Source organism: Poecilia mexicana, unplaced genomic scaffold, assembly GCF_051168715.1.
Source record: "Poecilia mexicana isolate PSO_F unplaced genomic scaffold, ASM5116871v1 scaffold_20, whole genome shotgun sequence".
Classification (NCBI taxonomy): domain Eukaryota; kingdom Metazoa; phylum Chordata; class Actinopteri; order Cyprinodontiformes; family Poeciliidae; genus Poecilia; species Poecilia mexicana.
In genome coordinates, this window is record NW_028263389.1 from 10,695,616 (window position 1) to 10,718,474 (window position 22,859).

The 22,859-nt window shown below is 36.9% G+C and overlaps 2 protein-coding genes across 3 annotated transcripts in view; both read left to right on the plus strand.

Annotated features, from left to right (window-relative positions):
* The first annotated feature begins 1,474 nt into the window (after positions 1-1,474).
* On the plus strand, positions 1,475-13,535 carry ube2wb (ubiquitin conjugating enzyme E2 Wb). Of its 2 annotated transcripts, XM_015010266.2 has the most exons (6): positions 1,475-1,656; positions 3,925-4,016; positions 7,722-7,824; positions 10,805-10,960; positions 11,064-11,139; positions 11,238-13,535. In XM_015010266.2, the coding sequence occupies exons 1-6, from the start codon at positions 1,642-1,644 to the stop codon at positions 11,249-11,251; spliced, it is 456 nt and encodes a 151-aa protein (XP_014865752.2). In that variant the 5' UTR covers positions 1,475-1,641; the 3' UTR covers positions 11,252-13,535. The 2 variants fall into 2 exon arrangements, with proteins under 2 accessions (XP_014865752.2, XP_087857457.1); XM_088001331.1 differs by lacking the exon at positions 1,475-1,656 and having other exon boundaries at positions 1,699-4,016.
* A 2,253-nt stretch (positions 13,536-15,788) lies between these two features.
* stau2 (staufen double-stranded RNA binding protein 2) overlaps positions 15,789-22,859 on the plus strand; it is an 85,646-nt gene continuing 78,575 nt past the window's right edge. Inside the window, exons 1-5 of the mRNA XM_015010265.2 lie at positions 15,789-16,052; positions 19,587-19,794; positions 20,489-20,619; positions 20,781-20,940; positions 21,943-22,078. Of these exons, the coding sequence (XP_014865751.2) occupies positions 19,596-19,794; positions 20,489-20,619; positions 20,781-20,940; positions 21,943-22,078 (626 nt within the window). The 5' untranslated portion in view covers positions 15,789-16,052; positions 19,587-19,595. The remainder of the gene's footprint in view (positions 16,053-19,586; positions 19,795-20,488; positions 20,620-20,780; positions 20,941-21,942; positions 22,079-22,859) is intronic.

Consider the following 22,859-nt stretch of genomic DNA (forward strand, 5'->3'; position numbering starts at 1 on the left):
GGCACAAATGTTTGAAAAAGAATTGCTTCAAATGTGCCCTAATTAAAACAGGGTGCCTACAGATTTTCTCTTTTCTTAATTGCATAAAGGTTTTTACACATATTAAAACTTTCATGCAATATTTATTCTGAAATATTTAACTTGTGCCGCTTACTCCAAACATGATCAACTGCTGGAGGAATTTCAGTAAACAATGAGAATACATGTTTCTGAATTATATTGGGTATGACAGCTTACATCTGAAAAATGTGTACTTTTTCAAAATCTGATCTAAGGTAAGAGCTTGCTCAGGCACCCATTACTACATTAGAATATGTCTTAAGAGTTTTGGTGAAACTTGGAAATAAATTAATTGCACTTACATATTAAATATATGTATTTCTGCAATTTTTGATATAGTTTGCATCTTATGAAAACCCAAAACTGAGTTTTCATAAAATTAGATTATAGCAAAATAATCAGTTGTATCCATGCACACTAAGATTATTTTAATGAATCATTACAAAAAGTGAAAATCAAATTGCACAGATTCATTGCACACATAATGTAATTCAAGCATTAATGTTTGTTATGATTATGGCATACAGTTAAAAGGACATTTGATCTAGAAATGCTCCATTATTGTCTGCACATCCATTGATGGTTGTCTCACAAATACACATTCTGCAAAGACAGCAGGCCATAAAAAAATAAAGCTGACTGTTCACAGAGTGCAGATGGAAATGGAAGGTTGAGTGGAAGGAAAAAAGTGTGGTAAGAAAAGGTACACAACCAACAATGACAATGATAACCATAGTTTTATGAAGATTGGGGGAGATTGAACTGTAGATGGAGCTGGATTTTAAGACATTACATATGGACACATCCATGAACTACAACTGTTATTTTTGTTAAACCTCTGGATGGTGTTAATGAATGCCATCTGGACCTCTCTAATCAGTTTTCACTTTGATTGTGTGCTCTAATGAATAACCATGACATCATATCTCGGTATTTAAAAAAAACAAAAAAAAAACTGGTTAATTAAATCAGTTGTAATTTTTTTTCTGCACAAACATCAACATTAATAAAAAAATAGTTAAAATATCTATGTTGAATTTATGCAATTTATGACTTTAAAAATCCAATTAATTAAATAAGCTGTTAAAAGATATTTAAATTTATTAAATATTCTGTTTTAACAGAACAAAGCTGATAAAATTCGTAAGCTGTTGGTAAAAAAAATACACATTGCTAATTCTAACATAAAAATATTGACTGGGGTAGATATTGTGTGCATATCAATGTAATAAATGATCAAATAAATTAGCATTTTCCTTTACTCATGATGTCACACAGGTTTAGCCCTCCTTGCGCAGAGGTCATTGGCTGACGCTTATGTCATGTGAGCTCCGGGTTTTAACCCCGCATACTTCTTTTTTTTTATTTTTATCTTATTAAAATTCCTGTTGAAGCTCTACACCCGCCTCACATTTTGTGAGCGACCTGAAGTGACTGAGCAGTGACCTGGGTGTAGGCGCTGCGTCAGTCAAGCAACGTGAAGCGTTTCTCACTGTCAAAACAACTTCTGTCGTCACGTGACTCCCTGACGCACAGTTCTCCACTCTGCGCTGATGCAGGAGGGGAGGGGGGGTTTCCATCATGGCGTCGATGCAGGTAAGGATACAATTAATAGCGAGCAAATATATGTAATTTACCGGCTCTCCGTTTTGATCTTTCTCGGCTTTTGACTGCCAGTTTATTTGCGTATGTGTATTTATCAAAGAGCGGCACTGACATTTGGGTGGAAGCCGTGAAATGTATCCCTAAACTACTCAGGTTCGGCGCTTGGTTTTTGCTAGCAAGCAGTATTAGCTCTTCATCATCATCGGCAAGCTGAAGAGAACAGGGAAACTAGCTTCCTACGTGTTGATGCGTGCCTGTGGCTTTTCCTCAGAAGGACAAGGGGTGATAATTTAAGGAAATGTGGTACTGACGATTTTGGAAGTCATTTTAATAGTTGGTCGCTGTTTGGTCGACTAGTTCGCTAACGACACGGTGCGCAGTTAAATACAGTTTCAGGCGGACCTGAACAGGTGTATCGCGTCCATACAACAGACGCAAAAAGTCAAAAGAGACCCGACAGACAATACGTAAAGAACGTATTGATTATGGAACGTCAATTGTAGGTTATTGACGAAAATGCATCCATTTATTATTAACTCTTTACTGGGTTTGTTACTTACCGTTAACTCCTGAGTCAGATCGTTTAAACATGTTTTTAATTGTCCGTATCAACACCGGTATATTTGTTGAGATTAACTAAATACATGTGGCATAATGTCATAGAAAAGTGCACATTAAAAACCTGAAAAAACCTGGCGACTTAAAAGTTATATATTTTTTTAAAATAAACAAAGATCTGTATTTATTTAATATTTATCTACCATGTATGTAAACTGATTGATCTAGCTACTATTTGCTTTATTACCAGCTCACAACCAGTCCTGATTAGATATGAGGCAGTACCAAGGCTACTAAAAGTTCCCGTTTCAAAACCAATAAATATTCCTTCCTACGATTTACTTTGATGCAAGAGAAAGAGCTTAATGGAGTGTTTTCACTTTTTTTTTCTTTTTTGCAAAGAGTAATCCCACTCAGCTCTGGTTAGCTATCTAACAAGTTATCACTTCTGGTTAGATGGTTGAAAGAAAACTGCTACCCTTCTATCATTTGTTTATAAAAACACAGACTTGGCTTGAAAATATTTCTGGCTGAAAAAAAAAATAGCATGGAAACTTCAGAAGTCCAAGCTATTCCTCCTATTAAGATCACAATGTTATTTTTTCCCCCCCAGTTTTTTTTTATACCATGACAATGCACTACAACTCATGCATGTTCCTGATTAAACAAGAGCCTGAGAAAGTAAAAAATAAAATAAAATCTACACAGTATTGACAAAGTATATAGTTCTATCGTGAAATAATGCACTCTCGAAGGCTTTTACACAGCCAAATTTATCGCCAAAAGAAACAAGAGGAGATCGCTTGTCTTTGCATGTTTGCTACAACTCTTCGTATCTCTTCAACACCCTTGTAAATTTGTTGCTGCAGGCTGTGCAACTTCAACAAAAACCATAGCTGATTGAACAGCAAAATATTTAAGGATGTAGGGCCTTTATCTAGGTAAACCTGCTTGGCCTGTTGAAATCTACCTTGAAAGAAAATATATTTGAATAAAACTGAGCCCTGTTGGGAAAATATGCTCTGTAACGCGTTGTTGTTGAATATCACAATGAGATCTGTTGCGTTTAATCCACATTTTTCTCACTCTTCTTTTCTATCATGTCCTCCTTACTCTTCAAGCATTAGCATCTCGCCTCCTAAAGCATAGAGTATAGCAAGTGTGTGTAATTTAGGACATTGAGAGCACATCTAACTGACCAAATGCATTTAACAGATGCATGACACTTGAAATATAATAGCCCATCAAATATTGCATCCAAGCTGTTCTCTTAGCAATTGCAATATTGCACACGTTGACACTGAGGTGATGTTGATGTCATTTGTTTTCTAAATTTGACACTTTCTTTTCCTAATTCCATCTTTTAAATAATCTCTCTATATAAATGCATGTATTGTCAGTTTGTATGTATGGTAATTTTTTCATATTTGTTGTTTCACACTTAAAAGTATTCATTATTATTTTCGAGCATAGTCATTATTTAACACATTATCATACTGAAGTTAGTTTTAAGATGTAAATTATGTAATTATTAAAAAAAATGTTTGGGCCATATATAACACTAGATTACATTACGATAATTTCCATTGATGTACAAGTCAAATGTATTTTAATGCTCCTCTGTTTGGCCTTAAGTTGTTTTGTACTGCTTTCCTTTAAGTCATGTTCGAGTGCCGTTTTGTGACATATGCTTTTCGACAGAAACGGCTACAAAAGGAATTATTAGCTCTGCAAAATGATCCACCCCCAGGAATGATGCTCAATGAGAAAAGTGTACAGAACACCATCACACAGTGAGTATCAATTTCCTGCTTATTTTAGCATTGCAAAAATTCCTCAAATGTAGTAATCTGTAAAAAAAAAAAAAAAAAAATCACATCAGAAGTTTTATTATTTCTAATGTTTTTACAAACTGGTTGACTTCCACGAAAGGCCAAATGTTTCGACTGGTGTGGAGAGGAGGTTGCTTGTTCAGTAAATTAGGTTTGGAGGTAAGATGGAGCTCCTGCATAGAAAGAATCGGGGTCATTTTAGCGACTGGTAGTTCTGGCCCCTCAGAAGACTGTCTCTAATGCTCAGTGTCGCTCTCCACTCTAATAAAATATTCAACGGTTGGCATTCATGCGCTGGGGTTAAATAACAGGGAACACAGGCTGCTTGGAGCTAACCTTTTTCCCTGCATTCCTTCCCTGAAAGTCAGCGGATGTTGTTGCGGTTCGGTTTTCCTTTCGATTGTTAATGAAGGTCGGTACTTTTTTGTTGTTGTTGTTGTTGTTAAAAACTGCAACTCTCCCTGTAATACCTTTAAAAGTTGCCGCCTCGTTCCACGATTCTTTATGAGGCGTCACTGTCGTCTACCCGACCACGATATGCTGACGTCACTCCTGCTCAGCGGTGGCGCAAACGACTCAAGACGATATTCATGTGAAGCAAACCTGTTCAAAGTACTTCATTTTAACCACATAATCTGCTGAAATTAAGATGAAACAAACAAAGGAGACTTTTTGACCTCTGTGTCCTTCCACATTTGTGCTTGCTCTTTGGAAAATATTTTTCCAACGAGCAAGCACGCGAGGAGTATTTGTGATCCATGCTTTCTTCCAGGGGATAAGTGGAAGTTTTAGCAAGTTGTTGGCACAGGGAAGATGGTACGTTTTTGTAATTTCTTCATTACATAAGTCACCTGGGCAATGAAGCATATGAATTGTTTTTTTGTTTTGTTTTTCATGACTGACAAGTCTCCCAACCAGTTCAGCTGGCTCCTGTGATCCTTTTGTTTCACAGGTTTCAGGTGGTATGTATGGGTGTGTATATTCTGTTCTCTGGTCTGAGGCTGAAAAGTCTCTGTTAGGGTTGTATCTCAGCTGGAGTGATGAACAGCAGTAGGGAATTACTCTGCTTTAGTTCAGGAAGCATCCCCCCTTAATGGGGGGGGAAAAAAAAAAAAAAAAAAAAAACTTCCCAAGAGACACTTTGACATGATGTGTCTACTGCGATGATGCGTTGTCAGTTTGATAGCTTTTATTTATGGTACACCCTGTCTCTGTTTCTAATTAAATAATGAGGCTTGATGTCATAATTAGAGGCAGGCAGTAAGGAAAATGCCACCTAAAAAAAAAAAAAAAAAAACCTGTTGTGTCTCCTCTGCAGCATATTTATGTAACTTGACCTCTCCCCCCAGCCGTCGTTTGTCCAAATGGTTTAATGTTACATTTATTGACTGTGTCATATTACCAGCTGACTATGGCGAATTGGATGATGTTGAGCGTTTTGTCCTTGGCTCTGCTCTTAGCGGCTCATGTCAGGCATCATTCACCGAGATTTCGGGGACATCACTAGCAGTATGTCCATGAAGTGGCAGAAGCATGATGTACGGAGGAGTTTATGTGCTTTTTTTTTTTTTTTTTCTTTTTAAATTTTTAAGAAACCAACATCCTTTATAAATCTATTGGGTTTCTTATCTGTATTTCCAGTCAGAGATTGTCATGTTCCAGTCACCTTCTGATTTTAGGATCAGAATAGAATTAGCATGTTTGTTCTTTACTTTTTGCTTCTTTTTTTTTTTTATTGTGGTGCTAGATTTTTTTGTTTTTTTTGTAATATTACCATTTACAATATAATTGCAAAAAAAAAAATAAATCAGTTTGTAAAGCAAGTAACATAAATATAGACAGAAGAAAACATTTAATAAATCTAAACATTTTACGATTAGTGTAGCATAAATAACAGTTTTAAAAAAATAAAATAAATTTGTCAGAGATGTCATTTAAAATGCTTTATCTCTTACTTTAAAGCCACAGTAAGCTGAGAAAACCAGTCTGATGATGTTTCTATAACATCACTGAAACCTGAAGTCACTTGAATTAAGTGTGTATGAAAACACCAGCATGACTGAGATTGACGTTCGATGCACATCAGTGTTTATTTTGATGGCGTTCTTTAAAGATTTATTTTTTCCCTAAGTGGTTCAGGTAATAACCGTGCAGCTTAAGGGCAGTCACATCATTTCAGTGGGTGGGCTGATTGTCTTCAGACCAAAACACCAATTTGGATAAAACTATATCCATAATGGACTTTATAATAATTTAGTGTTGATGCATTTCTGTCCATCCACTATCAGAAGCTGTTTCAAATTTTTACTTGATTAAATGTATCATCAGCAAAGTCAGTTTTAGATTTTGATAGATTACATGTCACTTCTGCATCATATAAACTGTTTAGGAGCCAAGAGCTCCATTCCATGTTTGAGTTAAAAGCACAAAAAAAAAATGTCGCTTCCATCAGATACAGATTAAATTACTTCTGGCTCGGTCAGCACAGACTCCTGATGTGAAAATAGATTTTGTCTTCCGAATGAATGGGATATCATGTTATTACCAGACCGCTGTCAAAATCCAGCTAAATATTCATTGTCAGTGGAGACGCATTGAAAGCTTTTGATGGTACAGTTAAAGTAAGATGTTTATTTTTAAAGTTTGATGATGGAGCACACTATCTTCTAGACATGATCCTTCATGGTGGGGTCTTCAAAACCAAACGAAGAATAAAATGTTTTCTAAAAGTATGCTTATTAAAGTGACAGAGGAGATGTCACTTATTAAAAATACCTGTCTGTGGACAGGTATTTTATGTCCACAGACATAAAATACCTGTGTGCAATTAGATTTATGAAAAATAGAATAGAGACAGCCTAGCTTGTAGCTTGTAAATGTGGTTAGCTGGGTTGTTGCCTTTTTAAGCCTTATCTATCTTCTGTCGCAACAAGCCTTGCTGAACTTGTTTAAACCACCTATTGAACAGCATTGCCTTAAGTTTAAATGTGTTCAAGAGAAACACTTTGTGTCTTTTTTTTTTTTTCTTTGTCTGAGCTATTGACCTGGGAATTTCCATCGTTTGGATGTCTTAAAGCGGGTGCAACAGTTTTCATGCATCAGGGAGAAAGTCTGCTTTTCTGTTAACCATTAACAAAAAATACCAGGACAAACTCTGAATTTTTGTCTTCTTAATACACTCTGGCATGGTGTGATGCTGTGATCTCTGTCAAGTTACAGAAATCCACTCAGTTCTTGATTTCACTCCATTTCAGACACAGGATGACAGATTTGCACAGGTTGGTTATTTGTATTCGGTCAGTAATCTTGGAGCCTTTTGCAACTATTTCATTATTAATGCCACATATCATGAGCAAGATTTACATAAGTTACCCACAAATAACCATTGAGCTTTCATAAATTATTTATTACCCTAATAGTTCAATTTACCTGAAGATTATCTATAGTCCATTGGCCCAGAACAGCAACGAACAAAACTCAAAACTTTTATTTCAGATTTGCTGCCACCGGTTTTTTTCTATTCAAACCTGTTTTTCCCCCTTTACCTGTGTTTATTTTTAGTTGAGTTGAGGAATGTCGTAATCAGTCTGTTTGAATGAGATTCCAGTCATATTTTAATACTGTGCCTTTCTGTTTTTTTTTTTTTTTTTTTTTTTACCTTTTTAGGTGGATTGTAGATATGGAAGGTGCGCCTGGCACGTTGTATGAAGGAGAGAAATTTCAGCTGCTTTTCAAATTTAGTGGTCGATATCCTTTTGATTCACCTCAGGTAAGTCAGAAACAACCTTCAGGTGTTTAATTATGTGTTTTTTTTATTATTCATTGACTCTCAAACCACCTGAGCATATCCCCCCTGTCTTTCATTAACTATATTGCCGCCATTTAGACTTTTCTGCTGTTATAGAAAGTAATTAATATGATTGTTAATCTTATACATATTAGATGGAACTTTGAAGCTTGGGTGGGAAGCAAGAGAAAATGGAAACATTATTAAAAATGTGCCTTTTAAACACATGGTGGGGTGAACAAAAAAAAAAAAAGAAAAACTGTTTAAAGTACTGTGAGATACTTACACATGCTCACAGACTCCTGAAGTACGAATAGCAAATTACCATAGCTGCTGAACTACATGATGAAGTTCACTGTCGGTCCTGTGTTCGATCAAGAGGTAGAAAAGATAATAAAGAGAATGCATGCACTGCTTTTTCGACCTATCCTTCTATACTTAAAGCCATTTATGTTCTAAAACAGTACTTGTTGACCTTTAAGACCTTAGTTAATACATTTTCCACTCCAGTGCTTTAGATACTTTAGAGTCCAGTCACAAACATCCACTTCCACTCAATCTTCTTTAATAAATCACCATATTTTTTTGTCTTCTAGAGTTATTTAGGCATTCAGTTTCTTGTTTATAATACAATATAGCTTTTCAGGTCATCACGCTGACTTTTCTTTAACATCGTGATGCTTTTCTTTCTTTTTGCTCCACTAAATGCAATTTGAATATTTTAGATTCACGGTAAGCAAGACTGAGGGGTTTTTAGCCAGCCACAATAAACAAAGAAGGCAAACCCAAGCGCAGCTCCCAGTCGCAGCCCTGATTTCTCTCACGTGGGTATTTATAGACTACATATTTATCATTGTTATGTTGTCTCTAATGGGTCAAACAAGGTAAAGTGACATCTTCAGATATCTGCCATCCAATCCTAACCCGCACAGTGACATAAACCATGATAAAAGTGCTGAGCGAAAGATAACTTGGATAGCATAAAGCAGGACAGATAAACACTCACTGGCCTTCATCAAAGTACAAGTCGACCCTTAACAAGAACTGGCTCTGAAATCAGCTTGTAAAGTTTGAAAAATAGTATTCATAGTTGAAAACCTAAACTAAATAACTTCATACTCAGAACATAAGCTAGTTCACATGATCTATTTTTTTATTTTTATTCTTTTTATTTTTATGGAAAACAACCTTTAAATGTATTAGTCATAATGGGGAAACACTAATTAGCTTATTGATGATTTCATAGCATTCACAATTTCTGTCTGTCTCTTGTTTAAATCTCATCTGTTTTTAGTAAAACCCTTTTGGCAAAATGAAAAATAAACCATTTTAATTTATACATGTCTCTGTTTTAGTTGTTGGAATGAAAAATTATGATTAAATTTGCCCTTCTAGACTTTTTAATTAGTACCACTAGTAGGAAGGTTAGTATTCCTCTGTGGAGGCGCCCTCTACTGTTCATACTGTCACTATAAAGGTGCTCAATACTGATTTTGTTTTATTCACATATCTTTTTATTTGTATCTTGGTGAAAAGAAACTAAGTGTGCACGGTTTTGGAGATTCATCAATTTGCCCACTGATAAACATTGGTGGCCCAAATGGTTTCATTAACAAACTCTTGCTGCTTAAAGTGATTTCTGTAGTTTTTTTTTTTTTTTTTGTGGGGGCAAGGGGGATATTGTCCTAAACATGCAGTAGCAGAGTTATTTAACAGCTCACTTTCAACTAAGTTGTAAAAATAATCAAATAACATGCAGTTCTAATAAAATATCCTCATTCTGTTTAAGCACTTCAGCTGGGAAATGTTGTCATTGTTGTATTTATTACTACGACAGGCAGAAGAAGAGATTAAAAGTGAAATGCATTAAGCTGCAGCTGAGCTGCTTTGCTCGTTTCTCCTGGAACGGCAATTAGATGGCTAATCTCGCTCCCTGCCAAGCTGCAGGCTCCCACACAATAACTAGACGAATGGGATGCAGTAAGAACTTGGCATAAACTAAGTTTTATAGGTTTGGGGATGAACCTTGAGTTTATACTTCGTGTAAACCGAGGGAACACTCAGTTTATCAATCAAGGTTTCCAATAAAAGTCCCTCAGTTGACACCATGTGACATGCAACAACTTAGCTGTACTCATTTCAGTGTAAATAAAAACTTAACATAGTCACTCGTTTAAGCGCGTTTGTTTACAAAACGCGCCATAGTGAAGTAGGAGCAGAAGTGTGGCTGCACCATCGGACTAATACAATTGTTATTGAGAGCTTCATTTGATCTATTTTGTTCTCCAAAGTAGATCTATGAAGCATAAATCAAACGAGCTTTGTTCGGCATTGATAATGAATATGTGCTTTTTATCTGGAGTTTTTCCTGCATATTTGTAACTGGTGTGGTTCTGGAACTGTCCAGTGAGGCCCAGCCTGGTGCCAGATGGCCTGAACTCACTGTTACCCTTCATTACCCTCATTTCCCCCTCTGTCTGCCTTTCTTATCTCTGACTGCTCATTTCTCAGTCTAAAAATATTTGATTGAATTCATGTTTGACTTCTTCTTACCCAACATACTTACTGTTTTTAACTGTTTGTTTGTCCTGATCGACCTTTTGTTTTTTGTGTTGCTTCTTCTCAAGCTGGCCAAACATGGCCTCTGTGATCTATACACAGAACCTCCTGTTGTTGCAAAAAGCCAAGTCATAGATTATCATTAACATTGATTTCTGGGACAGAAATACATTTATACCTATTTTTTTCTGACGGAGTTGGTTATTAAAGTATTCTTTTTTTTCTTCTTTTTTTTTTTTTAGCTATTCACATTTCATCACATTGCAACAAAAAAAGAGAGAAAAAACTGTATTTTAATGAGATTTTATTGACTAGACCAACAGACCAGTTAAAAGTCAGCTTTGTACATTCTGTATATTATCTTAATAACCTCTCATGTATTTGTTTGTTTTTAACTGTGCAGGTAATGTTCACAGGAGAGAATATACCTGTCCACCCACATGTGTATAGCAACGGTCACATCTGTTTATCTATTCTGACGGAAGATTGGTCACCAGCCCTCTCTGTGCAATCAGTTTGTCTTAGTATTATCAGCATGTTGTCCAGCTGCAAAGAAAAGGTACCTCTGCAGGACTGGATAGATTCTGACTACCGCTTCATGCATTGTCTGCATTCGCTAAACTTGAAATTTATCTTTTTTTTTTTTTTTTTTTTCTCCACAGAGACGACCACCTGATAACTCTTTTTATGTAAGAACATGTAACAAAAATCCAAAGAAAACAAAATGGTGGTATCACGGTGAGTACTTTCTACAAACACACACAGTTTGTCCTGTTTAAGTTTGGAGATAGATGGTGTAACCTCTTTTTTTTTTTTTTTTTTCCCCTCCTTCACAGATGATACATGCTAATGTACAAACTTTGTAATAAACGTAGAAGAAAGAAGTCCTACTGACATACATAAAGCACTTTTTAATCATTCAGTCTTTGAACTCTGACCTTTGACTGGAATAACGGACACCATGCGCTGGAGGCTCTTGACTGCATTTTCCAAGCGGGCAGTTGGCTGCATGTTTTAATCGGTTGTAACATAGAAAATGAAAATACGCCGCAATTTAGAAGTACACAGGACGTATTGTTTTAGGCAGACAGGATACTTAGCCAGCGGGTTTCGCAGAGAGATGATTTAAAAAATTCCAGTTTGGGCGATTTATTACTTTATTTGTGCGTTGGGTGCATTTTAAAGGTACTTGTGTTGTGCAATACCGACTGATGGATGCATGTTGGGGCCTGCAAAGAAAAATCCTAACGTAATTGTCTTCTAGAAGGGATCTGACCATTAAGCCCCAAGAAAATGCTTCATCTGTTTGTTTGTTTTTTTTTTGTTTTGTTTGTTTTGTTTTTTCCCCATGATTATTATTTTTATTGTTATGCACTGTGAAAGTTATCTGATTTGAAAAGGAACTATTCATGCGTTATTCGTCACTTGCAGATATACTGTAAGCCGCCATTGTTTGAAACCACTGTATCGAGATTACACAGTTGTTTTTCTTCGGCTTCCGCCTGGTTGCTGTTCTTCCTTCTGTGGTACAAATGAGGATAAAACAGAAAAGGTGATGCATCTGCAGTCATCTGAGGCCCTCTGCACGCATCTCCTCATGAGGTTGGGGGCAGTTGTCACTAGTCCAGCCGTTCAGATGTGCAGCAGCCTCTCTTCCACTTAAAGAATGTCTGTAAGAGAACATTAATTCATTTTTTTTATATGTACGATTATATATATATAAATATATATGCATATATATTTATGTATTTTTTAAATTAACATGCTTTAATTTTCTGTCTTTGAAACATTTGATTTTAAATCTGCTTTTGTACTTTTTTCTGACTAGATGATGCATTGGAATGGGTTTTTTTTTGTTTTTGTTTTTTGAAGGGTCAGTACGGTTCCTCTTGATGTTCCTTTGCTACTTGTCTTTTTATGTAAATCCTCGTTTGATCTCCAGAGCAGCACCGAATGAGGACAAAGGAGTCGCTCAGAAAGCTTTTGTGACGTTCCCCGTCAGAGTTTTGGCTCAGGTACTTTTTCAATAAAGAGATCACATCTAAAAAACAAAAAAAGATACCTATTAAATATTTTGAATTTAACTATATTTTCCACCAAAAGAGACTGTTATGTTGTAAACTAAATGCATTGTCTGCAAATATTGTACATAGGTCTTTAAAAATGTTTTGACGATGCAACAGAACACCGCATAGGATGCATTTAGTGTCTGGGTGAATCGTAAAGGTAGTGCTTTATTTCACTGGAATTTAGTCTGCATCTTTTGCAAATTTCGGTATGTACAGTACAAGTCAGCTTCAGGCTTAAGGTGGTACAAAAACATTTAAAAGTTAGTAGTTTTACAGTGCATGCAATTTTAGATCCTACCCTTTCATATAGACATCAAACACTGCAAGGACTTTTAGTCTTTCCAGCCTGAAGGGAGTGTTTTTTTTGTTTGTTTGTTTTTTGAGGGGGTGGAGGGTGTTTCAGATTAATATCACTAGAGCTCACCGTTAGAGGCGGTGCTCAGTTCAGGATGTAATCACTCCATTCCTAATCGAACTTTTATCCGGTAAGATACTTGAATTTTCCAACTTGAATTCATACGAACCTTTTGGGGGTGGGGGGGGGAGTTTTGGTCTGGAGGAGTTTCTTGAATGAGATTGAGTGAACGTGATAATGCCACAGCTATCTAAAAAAAAAAACACAACTATATAACCAGGACATCTATTGGAGGATATGTTTTCCTATCATAATGGGTGTGTAGATTGCCATTGTGCTTTGAGGACAAAAGGTTGTGAAGAAAATTTGAATGCAGTCAGAACAGCAAGTATGCAGAGATACAGAAAAGGCCTTCATCCAGCAGGTGGGATCAGGAGTTTTTAGAATTTGAGTGAGGATGTTATGATATATTTTTTTGTTTGTTTGTTTTCTCATGGTTATTTCGGTTATCTTTTTTTGTTTTTGATTTTTTTTTTTTTTTTTTTCCGATGTGTTTTGAACTTTTAGTTTGCAGGTTGTTGTGAGTGATGAACACTAATGAGGGTGTGTTATTTATATATTTTATTTTATTTTTCTGGGATGTTCAAGCTCCATGTAAAAGGTGCCTGTTCATTTTCGTAATCAACAATAAAGCAAAAATTCACTTTTAACGTTGGTCTGAGCTCTCAACATGTTTGTATCCGTCTAAAAGGCCCAGGTATGTATATTTTTCAAAACTTTTTCTTCACAGGGTTTGGATTTTATACAGTAAAATGCAAGCTGTTTGTAAAATAGAACCAAAAACACATGGTTCAAAGTAATGGATTAACATCAGTCCAATTTCTGTATATCTTTTAAACCTACCGTTATTAACTTGACTTAAAATTTGTGAGAACACAAGTTGAACTTAAGCCAGAAATAAGAATAAGAATAAAAAAATTGGTAGATATGACAAATTACCAGGCTAAATACCATTTTATTAATTTATTTTTTGACTTAAAATGACATGTGGGAATATTACATCTTTAGCGGATTTATTTTATAAATATCAGTGATTCTTGAGAATAGGGACAAAATGGGTTTTAATTTTCCCATATTTTTTTTTAATTATTTCTCAACCTTATGTATGCAAATATGACAAATAATGTTTAGAAAATATGAAGATGCTAAGGTACAGGCTCCCAGTTGCGAATTTTTTTTTAAAAATTACATTTTTAATCGACCTGACCCAAAACTTTGTCATCACCATCTGACAAAAATAAATCTAAAATGATTTTTAAAATACCCCATTAGTGATATTTTTACTCAATTTACAGACAAATGCTTCTCAAGAAATAAAATAAATATTATTTAAAACAAAAAACAAGAAAAAGTCCATCTGATGGAGTTGACAGTGCATGACGGAGTTGACACAGAACTGAAGGTGGTGACAAACTAGTGAGTAAAATGAAAAACTTGGTACATGTGAAGTAATGCAATTCATGTAAAATACATTAAAATGAATTAGTTGCACAATTAAGTGAGATTTGACAACAATTTCACTGAAAGAGTCAGAAAAACTCTGACGGAGTTGACATCTGACGGAGTTGACGAAATGCCAAACTACCTCAATTTATATGATGTTATTCTGAAGGAGGTCATATTGTAGCTCGTCAGGTCCATGAAATCTTTACATTATACCAAAATTAAGCTTTTATTTCACAAAATTTCATCAAAGTTTTGTAAATTGTCAGTTATGGAGTTGACACATCATGGTTGTGACAAACAACTTAGGAATAAAACAGAAGAAAAAACTAAAGAATAACTTAAGCTAACCGGAGCTAACTAGCCCTCCTAGCAAAGGAAGAGAAAAGACAACGTCATGGGGTCCTCAGAAGTTCTGGTGCCCCCCAATAATGCCTGATTTTTTTACATTCTTTTCATTTCTGACGGTGTTGACAAAAACTAAGGACAAATTTCAACGGAGTTGGAAAATATCTAAAAATTATTTTTAATTCAATTTATCGATACTTTTATAATTATTTATATGTCTACTTATACTTAATTGTCATAATATATAATTTTAGTATTAATTTAATTGTTTTAAACTATAAGAATGTGTTGAGTTCTGCTCCTGGACAAGGGCTTTTACAGGCATCATCCACCGACTACAATGTTTAAAATAAAAAAATATTCAGCAATAAAAAGAAAAATATACATTGTTGTGCTCACATGACCCAGGTTAGTTTAGTTAGATATTTGAAAAAAATATATCTTGTGTATATTTTATTCAAATTTCATGCTTTATCCATAGGACCTGTTTTGTCCCTATTCTCAAGAATCACTGATATACTAAATGTAGACTATTTTCACTATTAATGCATCTACCCGAAGGGCATACTTTTGTATGCGTTTCAAAACGGGTAAAATGCAGTGGTCCTGCGGCGCCCTCTATTGGCTGCTATGGCACGTTACAAATATATCTATTTTGACTTAATCTTGTTGCCTTTACAAAGAAGAAATTGAAAGAAAGAATAATTTGAAAGTGTTCACAGACTTAGAAAGTCATCACTTAATAGCATAACACATGTGGTCAGGTTTTAGACGCAGGTATTGTGACTTCCTGTGGTTTGTGATACGTTTAATCTGATCCGGGTTTTTTTTAATCTCTTTTCTCCAGTAAGCTTCATTCATAATCCTGTTCTTACCGTGTGATAGATACCCATTCTAAATTATTCTTAACAGCGTTTTTGTTCAAGTAATCAGTATTTAAAGATACTGCAGATTCGTAGCATATAAGTGCAATTTTGTAATAAAAATAGACGGCTATTTTGAAACAACTTGTTTGCAGACAGCCTTTTTAGGACCGCTGGACATGGATTTGAATCAAAAGTTAACTTGTAGCTTTGAGGTAGCAAAACCTGGACTGAACCATTTTTCTCATGGCGGGGGGTCGCCGATTCATTCAACACGCAGCTTAACCTCTAGTGCTTGTCGTATCTCGCTTTGCACATTGTGGTTACGCTGAAATGACCAAAACTGCAGTTTCTGCCTAAAATATCCCCTTTCGTGGATTGCTTCCTTCCAACAAGACGTATTTTGTCATGTTTATCCCGGACCAAAAAGATGGTGCGTTCCCTTCTTCCATCCAGTTCTCTTTAGTGTTTGCCAATGTTGGAGGTGTAACTGGGGTCTGGCCCTGGACAAAGGTAAAAGTAAAAAAAAAAAAATATGTTGCCTCTAAATGTTTGTCCCGTCATTGTGAGGTAGTCACGGGAGGGTTTGCCACGTCGTTCTCGGTCCGTGCGTGTTGTTAGATCAGGCTGAATTTTCCACGACTTTTCGTGGAAGATGGGGCGGTGTGGAGATGCTAGCAAAGAGAGAGGGGTGTTCTCGGCCGATCAGCCATGATGAACCTCCACCGGCTAAGCGAGCCTAACCGGAGGTCGTCTGATTATTATTATTATTTTTTTTTGCCGTTTAAGGTAACCCACAGCGACACACTCATGACAGTATGCGCCTTTGGTCAATCTGCAGCTCCGTTTTCAGGGACTGACATTTAGAGAAAACGCTGTTTTCCTCTTGGTATCGTTAGCTTCCTTGCTAAGCTGTGCAGTAGCTGGGATGTATAGGTTGCAGACAGCCAGTCAGGCTCTAACGCTACACCACCTCTTCTCTTTCTTTTTTATGCCTTCAGTTTGCAGTGGCACACAGCGATAAACCCCGATAGCTCGCTGTTTCAGTAATGCGTGAGTTGGTGAGAGTTGGAGCTTAAGACATTGTAACCGGGCCCCCCCTCCCCTTCCAGAGCACCAGGGGCAGACTGGACACACAAGCGGTGTTTGCAGGAAAAATGTAAATACATGAACTTCAATGAGCTGCTGCTGAGTCAAAGATGCATGTGTTCTGCCTCGAAGTGCAGTGTTGTTTACATTATTCCAGCCATGATCTGTATGGACAGGTGACACTTGTTATACATAAACGAAAGAAAACATGCAAGCTGTAGTGCTTAATTCCTCAACCAAGAGATTAACAGGTTTAGACATTGTTTTCCCTCTACTCTTAACTCTGGGAATATATACTTTACCTGTTTTTTTTTTAATTCAAAGAACTGACTGAGCTCTCAATAAATCAGTTTACAAACTGTTTGCTTTGCTGTTTCTCAAATTAAGCATTAAGTACATGATCTTAAACGGTGTGTCCTGCATCGTTACACTGCAGTCCTGTGACAGTGTTTGCCTCCTTAAAGATTTCTTCTTTTTTTTTTTTGTCACACACACGTTGCAGATCATCAAACAAATTTTGATCACAAAGATTTGAATGTCAAACTTATCTTGAGTTTCAAATCAAAATAAGTTTGACACTTTCACAAACAGCCAGTCTTTCACAACTTATCCAAACAAAGCAACAAAATTAATGAAGAACAAAATAAGAAGGGAAACGTATTAAAATGTCATCAGGATTAAAGTAGCATTCATAAAAAAAAAAACTTATCTGGAGAATTGTTTGGAGAATCAAAAAGTCTAGTCTTGGACTAGGCCACTTCAGACCCTACTGTACTCTACAGAGCTGAACTTTTTGGTTTGCTGGATCCCCAAAGGCTTTGCAACAATTTTCTCATTGATTGCTGGTAATTGCTCATCTGCTTTTGAATTTGTTTTGAATGACAGATGAAGTTTTATTTTTATATGTTATAGTCTTAATGTTATAGAGTGCCTGTTTAATGAATTCTTTAATTTAAGTGGAAGTTAAACTCGGCTTTCCAAAGAAAAGGGGGTTAATTTCCTGTTAATTTATGATTTGGCAAGGGGAGGTGGTGGTACCTTGTCATGTTATTTTGGATTATTACATTAAGCTATTGTTTGGAAACAGTTTTTTCTATGTTCTCAGTTCGTCTTTGTCTGATTTTAAGGTTTTCCTGGTGGTCTGAAATATGTAAGTGTGACAAAAAACTGAAACAAAATAAATTTTGAAAGAGGTATATATGGACCACTAGCGCATGATTAAAAACAAAAGAAGTCATTGATGTCTGAAAATATGACCATGCAAGCGGCAACGTTTCAGGGCCGCCCCAACATGTACGAAACCTTAAGTAGAATTATATTTGGGCGCTCGCTTCTAATTAATCCCACTGCGGTCCAAGATTTTACCAAGAAGCTGGGGGAGAGAGGAATATTCAAAACAAGAACAGGAAATAAGCCTGTTGCTCATTAAGCTACCTATAAACAGCTACAATGAGCATGAAATGTGAGCCCGGCTCATTCAAAAGTGCAATCTGTGTTAAATTTTAAACATTATCATTTAAAAGGTCTCCCTTATGCTTACAGTCAGTTGGTTTGTAAACCTGTCCTGATGGACTCGTGCTTCATCCAACGCTGTTTTTTTTTTTTTTTTTTTTTTTTTTTTTTACATAGTAAGAAACTGATCCATTTAGCTGAAAGCAGGTACTGCGGCATCATTTACTCAATCTTCACCGTTGGTTGGTTAAACAGCACACACTACAAAATCATGTCACGTATAGATAACAGGTTGCAGGCAAAGTATTAGCAAAATCTACGTTGGGATTTCCAACTTTATGGCTTTCACTGCCTCGGTGCTCTGTACGGACATACTCCTAGCTGTGTAACTCGGTCTTCTAAAGGAGGAAAACGACGAGATAAAAGTAAAAATCATTAAAATGTGTAAATTAACTTGTTAGGTCTCAGTCTCCCCTCTGCTGTTTTTCCACAGTTCAATAAAGACGAGCGTTGCAGATGTGATCCCGATTATCTCGAGTGTCTACATGGACGCCGTCTGTTTAGGTCTTTGATTTGTTAATGCCAGAAGGCTGCTGGTTTTAGCTGGTTTTGATGCGTTTGGGATCATCGTCCTGTTGGGGCCGATCCGATTTAAAATACCAGCCTTTGAAAAAACGGAACGTGGTTAGCATGCTCAGAAAAACCCTCTTATTACAGAGGCTCTACAAAAAAATAACTGAATACTAATGCCACTTGTCACAGTTTTTGAAAGTTTTCCATTTACTGTGAGTGTTTCAAACAAAATATAAACCCCTTCTCTAAAATTGACACCTTGACGCTCGACTCAATTTTGCATTATAGCTATCGGATAATGCTGCCGCACTGCATTGCCCAAAGTAGACGGGAAATTGAAGGACTACCTTAAAACTCTTCAAATCCACAACAAATTCAGACTTATGCACCAAAATCTTGTCTTTGTTACCAGTTCACCTTAAAAATATCCAATGAAGTAATTGATTGCACGACAATCACGGCCACAAACAATGTAAACTTCTGACTAGAACTTTACGGGACCAACATATTTGCATCTGGCCCACGGTTAAGATCGACCGCTGAAACCTGAATATGATTCTTCGTGCTTTGTTCCTCCTGAAAAACAAATTGTAATTCAATGTCCATTGTCTCGCTCGGGCCGCTTTCACAGGCTGGCTCCCTTTTCGCCGTTGGCAGCAGTAACATGAGTAAAGCTCCTTGGAATAAAGATTCATTGTTTGTGTCTATTAGCTGCCGGTGGATCAGAATGTGAGGGAGGGAGAACGGCTCCGTTAGGAGTCGGTTCTCCAGGCTCCGAGCACAGAAACGTTCTAAAATATCCTACACGGATTTCAGACTTTTGAAAATGTGTGTGTGTGTGTGTGTGTGGAACAATGTCCAGCTTACTTTTCAGGCTGCAAAATGAATGACAATGTTTCGATTCTCTGTGCAATTGTCGTTGTTCTCCTCCAGGAATAGAGCATGGCTCAAGTGAAAGTACAGACCGCAGCGCCCCTGGCTGGTCCTGGCCTCTCCCCTGGAGTTTCTCCGACGGCCATGGCCAGCCCAGGACCCCTGGGTCTGCAGCCCTCTGTCAACGGCACAGGCCCGGCCCCCACACCCGCCTGCCCTGCTCCTGCAGTCGGATATGGGGACGCTCCTGTGTCTGCCACACCACCAGGTATGATGACAGAACAGCACCGCCATCTTCTGTTTATGATCATCAAGTCATTATAGTGACTATGTGGAATCTTCCCAAACAGATTTTTTTTTTTTTTTTAACTCTGGACAAAGATTGTACTGTTGTATTTGTTAATGTTTTGTGTTTATTATGCTTCAATGAAAAGCTGAACCTGCAGTTTGCAACAATAGACGAATCTAAATCAATCCGAATGCAACTGAGACGTTTATCTCAACAATTCACTTCTGGTTGTTTAGAGTGTTAATGGAAAGTTAAGTGGAAGAAAAAAAAAATGTGGTAGAAAAACTGCATGAGACGACTGTGTCACCAAACCCAAAAGTGCCTTCGCGGATTCACGCCCTGATCAAAAGTATTAAAGTGCACATACTGTTCAGCACATGCACATGTAGAATAACATGTTTGCCTGAAAAAAAAAAAAGAAAATGGAAGAAACTGAAAGAAATTACCAAAATGTGTCACCCTGTGTGCAATGAATCCATAAAATATATTAGATCAACTTTTGTGAATTAAAATATCAAATTAAATTCACTTCCTGGTGATTTTCTAAGCAATGAACCGATGACTCTCCGACGTTAAAGAGTTTTCTGCACAAATGAAGCATGATTCGTCTGAACGGTGCAAAAACTGTAGCTCTGTCCTCGGTAAGAGTGTGTTTGGCTGCTGTGTGTTCAAGGCTCGCCCCAGGAGGACATGGCAAACCCTAAAGAGAAAACTCCAATGTGCTTGGTGAATGAGTTAGCCCGTTTCAACAGGATCCAGCCACAGTACAAGCTCCTCAATGAGAGAGGCCCTGCACACGCTAAGGTAAAATATTCATCAGTTTTTTTTTTGCGGAAAAAAAAAAAAAGTTCCCATGTGTTCTAATATTAAAAGGCATCACGAAGGAGCGTGTGTTTCTTGAAAGGCAATTCCAGTTGCTTGGGTGTGTAATGTGCTGGTTTATCCTCTGGGTGTCGCTGTTTCAGATCTTCACGGTGCAGCTGACCCTCGGGGAGCAGGTGTGGGAGGCGGAGGGCACCAGCATTAAGAAGGCCCAGCACTCCACTGCTGCCAAAGCGCTGGCCGAGAGCGTCCTGCCCAGGCCCGCGCCCCGCTCGCCTAAAGTCGACGTCAACAGCAACCCAGGTAGCCCCAAAAAAAAAAAAAAAAAATACCAGTCAGTCTTTGGATTTTATCAACTCATAATAATTAGTCGGCGGACACGTATGTGCACACTTGCACAGTGCTTTGAAAAAAATATTCACAGTTACTCATGCTGCAACCACAAACTTCAGAGTTTCTCATTGGGAGTTTACCTAGAAAGGCAAACATGGGATTTTACACGTCTCTGCCAGCATAGGCATGTTTAAGTGATGGATGTTTTTTTTTTTTTTTTTTTTTTTGCAAAGTCCATATGACTGTAATATTATTCACAGTTTGGCACAAACAATGTTGGGCAACAAACCACAATTTAAATCTCAGTCTTGATGGAAAAACACCAAGTGTGGCTGAAAAGTAACTCTGCACGTCGCCCCGAACACATCACCGCGCAGCATTGCAGCGGACGGTGGTGGCGGATGTGAGATCGGGATGGTTTGACGACGACGACACCAAACACACATTTGAGAATTCGTGGCAAGACCAGAAAATCGCTTTTAAGATAAGAGACATCCAGCCTGACTGAGCTTGAACTAATTTGCAGTGAAGAACGAGGACAAAGTCCATCACTGATGCTGACATTGCAAAAAAAAAAAAAAAAAAAAAAAGACTCGCAAATGTAAGTGCAGGAAATACGTTTCATTTGTAAAAAAAAAAATAAAAAAAAAAAATCCCCAGCATGATTCTCTCTCCACTTAGCAATTATGTTCTACTCTCTATTAGTCTATCATACAAAATCCCACTAAAACGCATTTTAATTTTGTGTTTGTAACTCGAAAATATATCAAGTTAAACAGGTATGGATGCTTTTGCAAGGCACTGAAATAAAAGTTATTGGTTCTTAACTATTAGCTTTCTTAGCTTTATTGGCAATTGTGCGTACTGTCCATCATGCCTCATCTGTCTCCTTCTCTGAAGTGGATTTAGTGGTTTACTCTTATAAACACCACGGTTGACTTTTCTCGTTTTAATCTCCTCTGACCGTCACAGGCAGCATAACGCCCACCGTGGAGCTGAACGGTCTGGCCATGAAGAGAGGGGAGCCAGCTATATACAGGCCCCTGGATCCCAAACCCATCCCCAACTACAGAGCTAATTACAACTTCAGAGGGATGATTAACCAAAGGTGAGCACCTTCAACCCAACTCTTGTGTAAAAGGTGGGACTGTGTACTTTTTACTCTTCCGTTGACCACTCTTCTTCTTCTTCTTCTTCTTCTTCTTCTTCTTCTTCTTCTTCTTCTTATTCTTCTTCTTATTCTTATTATTATTATTATTATTATTATCAGTTTTATTGGAAAGGAAATATTCCGTGAATGCACAAACGTTTCCAGAAATGAAAAGACAATATTTCTGTCTTGACTGTAGATTGAACTAGGATTTGTAGCACCGTCTGAGCTGGGCTTCAAAATCTGATTGTTGTCTGATGTATGAATTGATGGATTAATGGATTAATCCGCAGCGTATAAGATTAGTAAAATCTTCAACAGCTGCAGCCCTGTGTCGGTCGTCGTCGTTTCAGAATCAAAGCCTGTTCTGTGACTGTAACGAAAGCGTCTCAAACCAAACTCTTCTCTACCTTTGGAAAAAAAAAAAAAAAATATATATATATATATATATATATATATAATTTTTATGCTTGAAAAAAGTTTTAAATGGGAATAATAAGTACAGAATGTGCAGGAATAATGAATGAACTCAGAATTGTTTATTTCTCTGTTTCCTTCCTTCTTTCCTTGTTTCTTTTTTTCTTTCTTGTTTCCTGTAAGTGAACCTTTTATTGCAAACAAAGCAGTAAGATTAGCGTGAACTTTAAAAAAAAAAAAAAGGTGTTGTCAAAGACCAAATCAACATTACAGCATCCAACTTAGGTACTCATAACCCCTAAACGTTAATGTGTTTTATTCA

Coding starts and splice junctions, on each gene's coding strand:
- ube2wb (XM_088001331.1), top strand. CDS start 3,886: ATGTTCGAGTGCCGTTTTGTGACATATGCTTTTCGACAGAAACGGCTA. Junction 4,017..7,721: donor GTACAGAACACCATCACACA/GTGAGTATCAAT, acceptor TTACCTTTTTAG/GTGGATTGTAGATATGGAAG. Junction 7,825..10,804: donor ATCCTTTTGATTCACCTCAG/GTAAGTCAGAAA, acceptor TTAACTGTGCAG/GTAATGTTCACAGGAGAGAA.